Genomic DNA, 13037 nt, shown 5'->3' with positions numbered 1-13037 from the left:
CCTCTGGAGGTGGTGGAGGCTAAAACAGAGCTAATATTCCCTTTGTAATGAATAGTGTAGTTTTGTGTTTGTATGATGTGCATACAAGGAACTGTTTTGCTACTATGTGTGAACAACTTTATAAGCTGAGCTCTGTCAGTGCTTTGTTTATAGCTCGTCCTAATGTGGGCGGTAATAAATATAAAACAAATGGCATGTGACAATATTGTTTGCTATTTCAAAGTCAGCTCAGTGATTTTTTTTTCTCTTCTATTTTTGTCACTACTTGAGCTATTTTGCTATAAGGTACAAGCAGAATCAAGTTCTTCAAAGCTCAGTAAGCATACTCATTGATCATAGCAATCAAAGTAATTATGTAATCAGGAATAAACAATAATTTTCACAAGTTGCCTGCTCAAGAACTGCATGTAATAAAATCTAAAAATTAGTGTCTGGTGAATAGATTGTAGGTTATGCTTTAAAAAAAAAAACAGACTTAGAAGCTTGTAATAGCTGGTAAGTTAAATTCATACTGTACCTATACTGTATCATTACATCGGACTTGAACATCTGAAGCACTAATCCTACAAAATGAAATGGTAGGAATAAGGAACACAGTAAACACAAATTTATTTTTTTGAACTGGAAAAGAAAGAAAAAATCTCTCCTTTTTTTTTTTTTTGCATATTTGAGCACACCAACATTTGTCAGGTCTGCCTGATGAGTTCCTCATTTGCATCTCATGACTGGTCATTTAAAGCAGATTTTTACTTGAGGCTGCCATCAGCCAGTTGTTTCTTCTCCATGTAATGTTTTATTCAACATCTCGTGACACAGACTTCAAGACAGAGACCTTGCCAACCAATTAAATATATGATAATGTACATGAGGGATTTGAGAAGGTGACCTGTGAGTTGTTTCATATTTAGATGACATTCAAAGTAGTCGCTGTACATTTGATTGTTAGAGACAATAAACGTGTGATTTTTGTCTCTCTCTCTCTTTTTTTTTCCCCCTCGTCAGTATGGATTGGTCAGTGACCTGCACGCCTCTCAAACTAGCAGTTTCAAAGTACTCACATGCAAGCCTGAGAGAGAGCGTTATGCTTAAGATAAGTGCATTTGTTGGTGAACCACATCAAAGTACAGAGGGATGTCTTAGCGAGGCAAAGGCAGTGGAGCTAGAACCTAGCCTTTGATCACCCCAGGCACTCTGATCATTAAAATATTGGATAAATAATTGATTAAAAACACCAGACCTTATTGTGCTCTGTTTCTGTATCCAAATGTATCCCAATTTTGAGACACAGAGCTGCACAATGAATTAAGAGTCGGTAGCAGTGAAAGAAGCCCATTGTCCATATCGTAGCATTCTGTGGCTTTTTTTTTTTCTTTTTCTTTAATGTATGCAAATGATAATATCTGATATTGTTGTATCATGGTAACTGACTCTGGTACAGCTCTAGTTCCAGGTTGAAGTGTTGCAACAACCCTTTTTCACCTGCTTAAGTTTGAACTACGGCATGCCAGGTTGCCACAGAGGTAGAAAGTAGTAATCAAAAGGCATAGACAGAAGGTAGGAAAGAGTGCATTCCAGCTGTGCGTAGGAGACTGGAGGGTAGCTAATATTACATCTATAGTGGAAACTAGGCCTGCAGAGTGCAAGAGAAAGACAATGAGCCCGCTGTGGGCATATCAGGGATATTAAAAACACTATTTTCCTTCAGCTTTGGCTTGTATATGGGCTAGTATAACAGCCTCCCTCAGCACATGTACATTTACATTTAGAGTATATAAGTGTAAGTCTGTAAATCTAAATTAATCAAAATTTATCCCTGTTCCAACTTAGAATACCAGGCCGGTGGTGGAGCACAGAATCTAAGCTCCGTGTACTGTATATGGAGTCCAACTGGGCGTCTTATTCATATAATAAATCCATCGCAAGGTCTGTTGGAGTAACTAAATCAACATGTGTAAATCTGTGCATTGTCAGGATTATCCATTTTTCTCAGTGACTGTGAAGTCTTACATCATTATTTCTGTCAGTTTTCTTTTTTTTTTTTAGGATTTTCATTAGACCCTGAGCATAAGACAAAGGTTTTAAACTATCTTATCTGTTCCATAATAAAAGAAAGTCCAAAAAGAGCTTACTGGAATTGTATTTTATTTGCAGGGTTAGGGTGGTATAATACAACTTTAGAAACCTATAGGCACAATGAATAGATATATGGAACAGATAATTCAAGGATTAAACTGATAACTGAGGATTAGGACCCAGCAGTAACTTTGAGATTGACTCGTCTTAATAGTGTTTAACAGTAACGCTCTGTGAATAATGAAATGTTCTGATGCTGCAAAAGGATTGTTGTTATTATTAATACACACTAAAACAAAACTTATTTTAAGTATTTTAAGATTGTATGACATTGTACTTTTTCTTGTGCAAGCAGAATTTGGTAACAATCAAACATGCTAATTCTACGTTTTTGTTTTTTTACAGTGCTGATGATGTTTTAGATAAAAGCAACAGCTCATTACACAGTTTTTAAAAAGTAATCGTTTATTAATCCTGCTACTAATTGAAATTCTCAAAACACATAAAAAAGAATTTGTAAAGTATAAAGGGGATGGAAGAGATTTCCAACAGAAACTTGTGATAACAAGTGTGTGTCACAGGAAAAAGGTGGCAAATATTCTCATGAAATGAGGCCACACTCCAAATGATATTTAATAGCCACAACTTAAGCTTAAGAGCACCAGTTTCTAATTTCCCCAAGCTCTGAACAAATTCAAACACATTTAAAAACCACACAAACGCTGCTGGTTTGCCGTTTTGCTTAGAATTAATGCATATCAAAAGAACTCATTACCAAAGCATGAGAAGTTGCCGTTTCCATAGAACGGCATCTTTTAATACACAACCAATCAAATCGCTGCCTTTGCATTTCCAAGGTCTCGCTATTGCGATTTCTTTGATGAGACTTTCTCCTGACCTCTGTGTGCTTGATGACACTGAGGCCCTACAGTGTAGCTCAATTATGACCTTTGCAATCTGTCAGTAAGAGACAGTATCACAATACATAGCTGTGAGTACATAACCAACAGCTTCAAAGTGGGAAGAAAAAAAAAAACGGTGCATCAAGCTGCCTTGCTGGAGATTGTGAAAATACTTTTTTAAACAGCGTATGATGTGATAACTTCAAGCTACACTGAAAGCCTTAAAACCCCTCATCCCTGGGGTCCTCATGCTCCTAATAGTTTAACACTAATGAGATCTGCTGCTCGTATCTCTGCTGCCTCCCACATAACAGTTTATTTCACAGAGTAAATACCTTTGAAGGTGGGGAGAAGCACAGAGCAAGGCAAAGAGACAGGAAGCATACTAGCTGGTCACTGTCTCTCAACTTGCCACAGCTTGCCCTTGCGTATTTCGCATTTGTTTTGACTCAGACTCGGACCGCAGTCTGATGCGATTCGGCTCATCTCCCTGCATGAAGTTTGAGAAAATAATGGCAAAGCAGGGCCGTGCTATTCCAAAGCTGTCGGGGCCGTGCCACAGTCTACTACTTAAACTCTTCGTGGACGGTGGGATAAAAACATGCGGCCCGCTATCAAGTGGTTTTCCCTGCGGATGGGAATGTGGATGTGTCTGAATTTATCGACGGGAGCAAAATGACAATTGTCAGGTGGTCCAAACACAAACCACACACATGCAGACATATGCGGGCGTAACACGAATAGGCACAGTGGAAAATTTGGACGTGCACGCCATCTGCTCATGTGTGCACACACGAGAGACATGACTGTCTCAGCCAAGAAGCAGCGAGCAGAGTTCAAGTTTACATCCCTTATATTTCTGGCAAACGCAGCATGTCTTAGACAGCGTGATAAAACTGTTGCAAAACAAAACACCTCCTCATCAAAAGGGGCTAATAAAGTCTTCAATATACTTAAGTGTAGCCTTAGATAAATAGAATACCCATTTACCTCTGCATTGGTGTTCAGTTGTCCAAAGTGTATTGATGTACTTATTGACATTCAATAAAGGGAAACCCTCTCAGCAAACCTCAGAGAGCGGCGTAAATCCTGTAAACTTCTTGAGTTGCACAAGGAGCAACTTTCCTTTAACACAATTACAAGACAGCAATAATGTAAGCGTGTGTTCGAACCAGTTTTGATTTACAAGTGGACACCGTGTTGCCTTTTCATCAGCTTATTATTATTAAGTGGTCCGTATATGTGTGTTTCCCCTGGACGATCCCCCCCTCTCGCTTCACTCTTAGTGAGGTATTGATCCTCCCAGTGTACCAGCCCCTCCTGATTTCATTAGGCTAGCTGCTGTTAATTACTCCACACTCTAACCTTTTGCTGTTTCATTTGGACCAACAAATTAGGTGAATTAAAAAACGGGATGTAGGACGAGGAAAAGAGAGAAAGAGGAAAGAAAAAAAAAAAGAAAGCTTCCTAGCAGCTGTAGCGGTGGCCCCCCCCCCCCTCCCCTTCTGTGGCGTTTGTGTCAGAATCCCAAGCGGCATAATAATTAAAAAAGTTCATCAATGTTCTCTTTGCTCATCAAATTATGCAGAAGGAGGCTATTCCTGTAATTGTTGCAGAGGATTCATTTATGAAAACCATACCAGCCAGATCTAGTATGGTTGTCTGGGGAGTTGGAGAATTATGCCTTTTTATATATATATATTTATATATATTTATATATATATGTATTACTTTTTTATGCATTTGTAAAAGGTTTCTCATGTTCAGGCAGAGAGATCATTAAAACACGTTTTATTCATTTATACATGCTTATTTACAGGGATCGTGTGACACCTTTAACGAACTTCTAAATTTTGTTTTACAGTGAATCAAGGAGCAGCACCCTGCTTTCCTGACACACCAATTTGTCTTCTTAGGGAAGGTATTAAAAGAGTATGATATGACACATAGCTGCAAAGTTATAATTAGACTTCATTTAATACTTTATGTCATGAGATTACATGCGCAGTGCACGGCATCTAAAGCGTACTTAAATCGCAGGGGATGTAATTGATTAACCATATGAGACTGGGAACGAGATGATGAGGATGATGCTCTAAATCCATGTTAAATCAATATAGTCACTTCCTACACATCGAAGGATTATTGACAGAAATTACTACCAGCTGTAATTGCTGATTTACAACACATCAGATAATTTCTGCCTTGGTGCGTTAATGGGTTTATGTGTACAAGGGAGTCAAAATAACAACAACATTAGGCGGCTATGTCTGCTTTAAGTAATCACCTGCTTTAAAATGGGACAATGTTTCAACATGGATACATTACCAACCAAGCAAGTGACATTTATAGGATCTTTTGGATCCATGATATGAGAAATGCCCTTTCCTCAAGGTTGAGTACATTCTAGTTGAAAAGATTCTACATGATGCAGAAGGAGCCATTCAGAGAACTCCCTTTGGCTGAGATAATAACTTTATCATAATTAGCTTGTGGTGCTCAGGAGTGTTGAATTGTCGGTTGCAGTGGGATCTGGGCTGATTTATTGCTTGATTTAATTACGTATCAAAATTCAATTAGACATGCTTTCAACCAAATTCAAAGTGAGCTTTGTCAAGCTGTCCCTTGAAATCAGGTTCAGCTTGAAGGACATCCTTTATAATGCAGTGACATCTAACTTAATAATTATCACTTACCAAAAATCACTCATGTAGTAAAAAGGGGGGAAAAAAAGAAAGAAAGAAAATGCTATGCGAATTTTAGAGATGTTTTTTTTTTTTTTACTCTGCTATTACTTTTTTCACATCTCAACTGACATCAAACAGCATCAAAAAGTGTGAAACAGACCTTGATTCAGTAGTGATGTGAAGAGGGTTGCAGGTACTTTACCAAGTGAAGATACATGACAAAATGCTCTTTGAGGTTGACTACGACTGAGGAAGTGTCTGGCTTTCTTTACCCACATCACTCACTGCCTGCTCACCCCCTTTTGCTCCAGACTACACTAGGGAAAAAAGGGGAGCTGTTTTGAATAAGTGTCACACCAGCCTCCAAGAGCTACATTGATCTTTACTACTATGCAAATTTAGGATGTCATGGTGCCTATGCTAAGAAGCCAAGGAAGGGAATGAATATTTCAGCCGGAGGTCTCTGACTGAAGTGTAGTCCTTTACCAGTATTGTAAATACATTCATTGACAATTTTATTAGGTACACCTAAGTAATACCATGTAGGACCCTCTCCCGGCCCTCAGAGCTGCCAGATTTTTTTTTTATTTTTTTGAAGCACTGATTCAACAAGGTGCCAGAGATGTTACATTCGAATTTTGATCTACACCGACTCCACAGCAGAGTTTTTGCAGTTTTTCAGTGGCGCAAATGCTGTGAACATCCCACTTCACCTCATCGCCAAAGTGTTTTATTAGGCTGTGATCTTGGGACTGTACAGACCACTGGAGTAAAGTAAAGTAATTTCCTGAAACCATCTTGAGACAATGACACATTATCTGGCTAGAAAACTCCCCTCGACAAAACAGACTGAAAGGTTGCACCTGGTCAGCAATAATGTTAGCTGTATTTATAGAAGCAAGACTATCATAAATATACCAAGCGCTGGCAGTCGTAAGGCATTTTTCTGCTTTCAGTCAGGCTTCCATTTGTTTCCCACAATATCAATTTTTCATTGCATTGCAGAGATAATACCTTGCCCTCTCTTACCGCTCACAGTTACAGCCTAGATATGCTCACCTTGGCTAATGTTTTAGCATGAAGGCTTTTGCTTTGTGTTTACCTTGCACGCAGCAATATTGCTTTTATTGTTACAATACACAACAACGACACAACTATGACCACAGAGGTTACCCTTAACAATAAAGATCCCCGTATCTCTATCTCAAGCGGCTGCATTAGCCACACTGCCAGAAATTGGCATTATCCTGTTATGCTGATATAGTTTTACAGACGATACTTAAGGAGCAGTCACTTTGCTCCTGTCACCGTTGACATTTAAAGCTGCTTTGTTAGTGCGGGTGAAATATAACGTGCCTCAACAGTCGTACTTAGTGTTTTGTTTGCAAAAGAAAGCAGACAGCCATTGACCGGGCGCATGTACGCGACCGTCCTATCCACAGTCACTCTGATTAACACATTCCACCTACCGTACCGTGACTTGACTTAATTCTCCTCTCGTTTGGTAATAGCGTGTCAGCTGTAGCTGTCACAATGGATGATGATAATCTGACTAATGCATAACAACATCTCGACGTTTGCAAGTGACAGCCCCTGCATTGTAAATACAACATCATTTGCCACAAGACGTGAAGACGGGCCACCCAGATAAGATGTCGCCGCTGGTTCCAATATAAACCAAAAATCATAGACGGGAGGTTTGTGAAACACCGATCACAAGACCCGGGTGTGCTAGAATATTATCCACAATGCTGCACAAGGTAGCTCTACCAATAGTCTTTTCATACTCCCCCGTGGCGCAAGGGGAGAGCGGTTGTGGCTTTAAAGGTGCGTGTTTATTGTGCTGTGGCCCGAAGAATACTTGATATTTATGGACCTAATTGTGCCAAGGAAGCATTCTACTCCACATTACCCCATTAACCTCAACAACACCCCCTGATGTCTGTGCCAGGTGGGATAGATCCAAGGAGTTAAACTAAAATTTGCATCATCTAGAACGAGGATTTGTAAGACAGGTCCACTCCGCAGAGATTCGGTTTTATTGATCACATGCCTCTCAAGCTTCTACTTTACGCTTCCATGGTAAGGCTTCCATGTTTCATAGAACAGCTTTCCCCGATGAGAAGGCGTGCATCAGAATAATGCTAATGCACGGGAAAAAATAAATAAAAATAGCCTGTGCGTTATTTGATTCGAATAAGATTAGACATACTGTAGATGCTGGTAACACATCTGTGGTGCCTAGATGTTCAGCTGGCCAGTAACTGAACTGTTCAACCCTGTCTGCCTGCATAGTGAGTCACACAGGCTTGACTCACTGTCTGGAGGAGGAATCTGCATTAATAGGGACGCGCATGTAATAAAGTGGTCATTAAGTGTGCCGCTGAGAAGGAAAAAGAGAATGGGAAGCCGCAGCGACGTGTCAAAACTTCACTTTATCAAGATTCCATAGTATAGCGAATTGTTCATTTGATCTCTCTCCCATTGAAGCGTCTGACAGTTTCCTTCATTGAGACTGGCTGAGGCATTGCCCGTGGATTGTGATGTGCGGTGACATGCTGAATCACAAGCTCGCCATTGAAGCAGAGAGCCTGAATCATTGTCATTCACTGTCAAACAAGCAGTACAGTGATAATACCGATTAATGATTCTGAAAACATCCGTGGAAGTGATCTCCCGAAAAGTGGGAGTTCCTTCTGTCTTAAATTCAAACAGCTGATAGCCAAACGGTTAGCTGTGGTGTCTTTTAGCGAAAGTCATCTGGGTTTATCGAATGTGTTCACTTAGGCATAGAGATTTTGCAGTTGTGAAACATTAACAATTCAAACGACTGTGGCCACAACAAGAAGTGATGATAGTGTGTAAAAGAGCCTTTCCTCTGTGGCTATTTGGGAAGGTCTCATTTTAAATAGATTGCATTTGTTCTATTCCGATAATATGTGATCTCTAATCTTAAGAGATCAAATTTAGCATATGGATAATGCGCTTTATTTTTTGTGCATCTGCATTACAACCTTCATTTCTGAATTTTTCACTGTATTATTCTGCATTGTGTAAGCCCAAATTACAAAAAAAAAACCCATCATAACAGCCATTTTTACTGTGAAAAATGAAATGATTTTCTTTTTTTTTCCTGCAACAAAGCAATACGAGTTTAGTATAATCAAAACACTACAGTTAAAGTCGCCTACTTCTGGTTGTTGCCATTTTAGCATCACACCACAGTCCTGATTGTATTTCTCACACCTTATAAGTATGTTTTCAGTGTGCTGAACAATGCTGTCGAGTGAAAAAAGAGAAGAAAAAAAAAGTGTAAATGTTTTTTTCAGGGCTGTATTTTTCTTTCTCGTCATTTGCTCTTTACTGTGGACAAAACACATGGAAACGGTGTAGGGTGTAACAGCACATGACACTGAGGCAGCGTGTTTACTTTTCCCAGTGAAATGGAAATAAAGCTAAATAACATACAGGTCAATTAAAGAAAGCGACTGCATAAACAGGGAGAGAGAAAAAAATTAACTCCCAGCTTGGCTACGAAAACACCCAGTGCACCCAGAAAACAAGCCCCGCTTTGACTGCTCCTGTTAACATATTAACAGTCAACATACTCAATATTCAAGAGGAGAAAGTCATTTTTCCACCGTCTCTGATGACACCAATGCCAAGTTCATGAATATTTTTTCAGGTAATCCATGTGAATGTGAAAGCCAACAAAACAATTACTTGCCAATGTACCGGTATTATTATTAAGTAGTCTGCATGTCCAACCAAACATTTTTAAGGTTACACACACACACACACACACAAATAAAAAGTAATAATAAGTCAGAAGCAAATCCTTTTCTTCATACAGTCTCTATCTCTATATATACTGTTTGCAGTTGCAGTCATCAACAAACAGTGAAAAGGCAGTAAAATTAAATACTGAGTTGGGTTTTGACATTTTTTTCCTTCATATTTCCTAATGTGGACTTCTATGTACAGCGTACAGTGTCAGTTCTTGGAGAGGAACACCGACAACCCTTCTTACACAGCCTCGATAAAGCAGAGACAGGGCTCACAGTCATATCCCCCTTTTGCTTCATGCACATCTTCCTCCAATATGTTGATGTCAGTTTTTTTTCTCTCTCTCTCTCTTCTGGCAGAGCAGCCAGTTAGAGGTGTACCGTCGATGTAATTCAGAAGCTACCTTGTACTGAGCTTTCTCTCTTCCCCCAGCCTGACTCACTCAATTGGGGTCCATCACCATCACCAAAACAAACTTCCCTTCGCTGCGAGGGTAATTTTTCCTCCTTTTGCACTACTGAGCACCAGTCATATTAATATCTTTGTAGAAGGCAAATGTGTGCTCCAGGAGGCCCGTCCCATGTGTTTTTTTTTTTTTTCCAAACCTCTTGCTGTTTCTCTGGCCACAGCCAAGTGCATTAACATATGTTCTCACAGCGCACAGTGCTACTCTGCATTGGTAAATGCCTTATTACAGCAAGACCCGCTCTGTGCACTTCCATTGAATATCCATAAGTAGTAAAACACAGCTATATCTGCCCACTCAGAACAGTGGGGATGTGTCTCACATGACAGGGGGGCTCCTTAACATTTAGTCAGAGGCCCTCTTTGTCAAATTGATATTCCTCCCACTCACAGTAATAGCGGGTGGTAATAATGACAAATAAAGGCAATATTGCTACTGCATGGTACATACTGAGTGTAATAAGGTCATCTGCTGGTTGTGTTTTTTTTTTCCTCCTGTATTTATGCCTTTTTAGCATGCAGAGTCAAATTCTCTCAGTATGACTTACATCTCGGAAGACTACACCAGTGTGAAATATGTAAAGGCAAAGGGTGAGAAAAATATCCTGAAAGATGCAGCTTGTTCTTGCCTAGAGAGAGCTAGCACGCTTGTAATCATTTCCAAACCGCATTTTCCTCTTATTATTCCATTTGTTCTTTATTATTTTCTGTCTGAAGCGATATAAGGTATGTCAGAGCTCATGAGACCTGCCTCATGATCATGATCAAAAAATAAAACAAAAAACATAAGTCTTTGGCAACCGTTGAAAAAGATTAAAAAAAGAGAGAGGTGCCGCTCACTATCGTCAAATCAGTCATGACAGTGATGTGCAAATCTACTGAATAAAGCAAAAAATAAAAAATAAAGACGCTCTTTGATCCACCTCTCATAGTGCGGTGAGGTATTCTTGACAAGCCACATTACCTCAACAGATGTGTGGGTTTGTATTAGTTCTTTGTAAAACTGAAATAAGCTTTTCACTCCAAAGAACAAATAGGTGATGACATCCAAGAAAACACATGACATATTAACATGAATTATAAATGCAGCTTGATTAGCACCTACAACGAAAGCGTTGCTTGGATGATGACTACAAATTGTGAAATTGGAGAAGAGACAATGCACCCACTAGGCTAACTGTTAATGCAGCTTGTCGATGATTATGTTGATTGCTGCTAAAATACAGCTTGGGGTAGAATGTGTCTGCAGATCTAAAAACGACCACTGAGGTCATTTACGCTTACGGTCATGGGCTCCAAAGGTTTTCTTTTTTTTTTTAACATTTATTTTTCATTTCTAATTTCGGCGATCTTTGTTCTGTCTGCCAGAGACACAGTTGTGCTGCGTTGATCTGAAGACATATTCCAAAAGAATGTGTATCAAACACTACAGAGAACTTGTCTTATTCTTGCACAAAGAACTGAGGGCTGGCATCCGTGTCATCCCGCAGCACTGCACTGATTTATAATGGTGGGGAGGAAAAAATAAGAGGCCAAGATACATCACTGAAACATGAAGGCATTGAATAATACTTTGCTCATGAATAAAATCATTAAAAGAAGCCTTTTTATAACTTAGACCATAGCCATGAATCTTGAGCGTTTTATGATTAATGCTTCATCTATAAATTAAACATTTCAGATTTCGAGGGTTTTTATTTATAAATTTATTTATGTTTAGTTATTTATTATTTTTACTCCAGTTCTGACAAGCCAGATCACCTGAGGACACAAGTTCTGTTTGCCTTAACTTTTGAGATCAATCACTGAGACAATTTAGTTTGCAGCAGAGTGTAAACTAATGAAGCCTGAATGGTTTAGTCATTAAGTCATTACACAAGAAAATCCACAAAGTTTTCGTCTAATGGCAAACAATTATGTGACAACATTCAGGCCAGGTTGTTGCTGCAGTATTGTCGTTACAATACGCAACAAAAACCTCATGCACCTTTCTGCAATATCACTACATTGTTAAATCACTCAAAAGTGCCTCATTTTGCAATAAAAGCATTGATTTTAAGTGTGAGGTGTTAAATCTTATGTATAATTAAAAGCAGTTTGGTGTACAAAGATTACACTGGGAAAAAAAAGCGAGCTCCAAAGTGCAACCACTGCAAAAACAATTCAGTTCACTTGTGATCACTTCCACCAAAGTGACTGCATATGAATGTGTGTGTAGATTCATCCAGGTCATAGTAATCCTGAGGGCTTCATGGAGAAGCAACTGGACTCTCTTTTCACTTCTTGAAGACGTTTCACTTCTCATCCAAGAGGCTTCTTCAGTTCTAGTTGTTAGAACTGAAGAAGCCTCTTGGATAAAAGAGAAGTCCAGCTGCTTTTTTACTGAACCTCCCTGGATTACACATGTAATTTCCAATTAAGGCCAGCTGCATGGTCTAGGTTATAAAAGAACCTGCCAGTTTGACAGCTTTTTTCAATTTTCACTTGTAGCATAGCTGGGATTGTTTTCACCTTGTAAGTTTGTGTGTGTGCCACTGTGGCAAAATGTGATCTGACTGTAGCGCAGACCACCAAAGAGGCAGTTTTAAGCACCTCGGCATGAGTAATATGTGAGCAGATTTTGTCAATACGATTGTGTCACAACCATGCAAGACGCGGTCGCAAAAGATTAACGGTGTGCAGTCGAGGTCAAAGTGAGGTCAGAAAGGCGTGATGTGACCTGTGAGTGCTGAGTACTCACGCAGTAATGACTACTGAGTACTCGTGGGTCAGAACACCAACATGTTCTGTAAAGAAAATCACTGGTATCATTCAAGACCAGGTGGATGGAATCTGTGTCCAGAAATAAAGGTGGACGGACAAAATATTGAAAATTAAAAGAATCTCACGAACAGAAGGTTTCCTGACTTTTACTGCATTGGGGTCGCGTTTCTAGGCCTTTAATAACTTCTTCATTCATTTAAATACACAATATCTCAGTGTTATGGTGTCCTTGGTTAAGTTTAAAAGTCAAGCTTTTACAACGAAATATGTTTTGCAGACATACAGTAATATTTCTATAATATAATATTCAAGATAAATTAATGCTACGCAATAAATTTCTAAGTATATTCCTTTTTTAATG

General features: G+C 39.2%; 1 protein-coding gene across 1 annotated transcript in view; it reads right to left on the bottom strand.

Moving 5' to 3' along the window:
• pcdh11 (protocadherin 11) overlaps positions 1 to 13037 on the bottom strand; it is a 119895-nt gene that overhangs the window by 54144 nt on the left and 52714 nt on the right. Inside the window, exon 4 of the mRNA XM_008280543.1 lies at positions 5263 to 5265. Within this exon, the coding sequence (XP_008278765.1) occupies positions 5263 to 5265 (3 nt within the window). The remainder of the gene's footprint in view (positions 1 to 5262; positions 5266 to 13037) is intronic.

Source organism: Stegastes partitus, unplaced genomic scaffold (assembly GCF_000690725.1).
Source record: "Stegastes partitus isolate 25-593 unplaced genomic scaffold, Stegastes_partitus-1.0.2 Scaffold198, whole genome shotgun sequence".
Lineage (NCBI taxonomy): Eukaryota > Metazoa > Chordata > Actinopteri > Pomacentridae > Stegastes > Stegastes partitus.
Note: the sequence above shows the minus strand (reverse complement) of the source record. Positions and strands in the feature narration are given on the sequence as shown.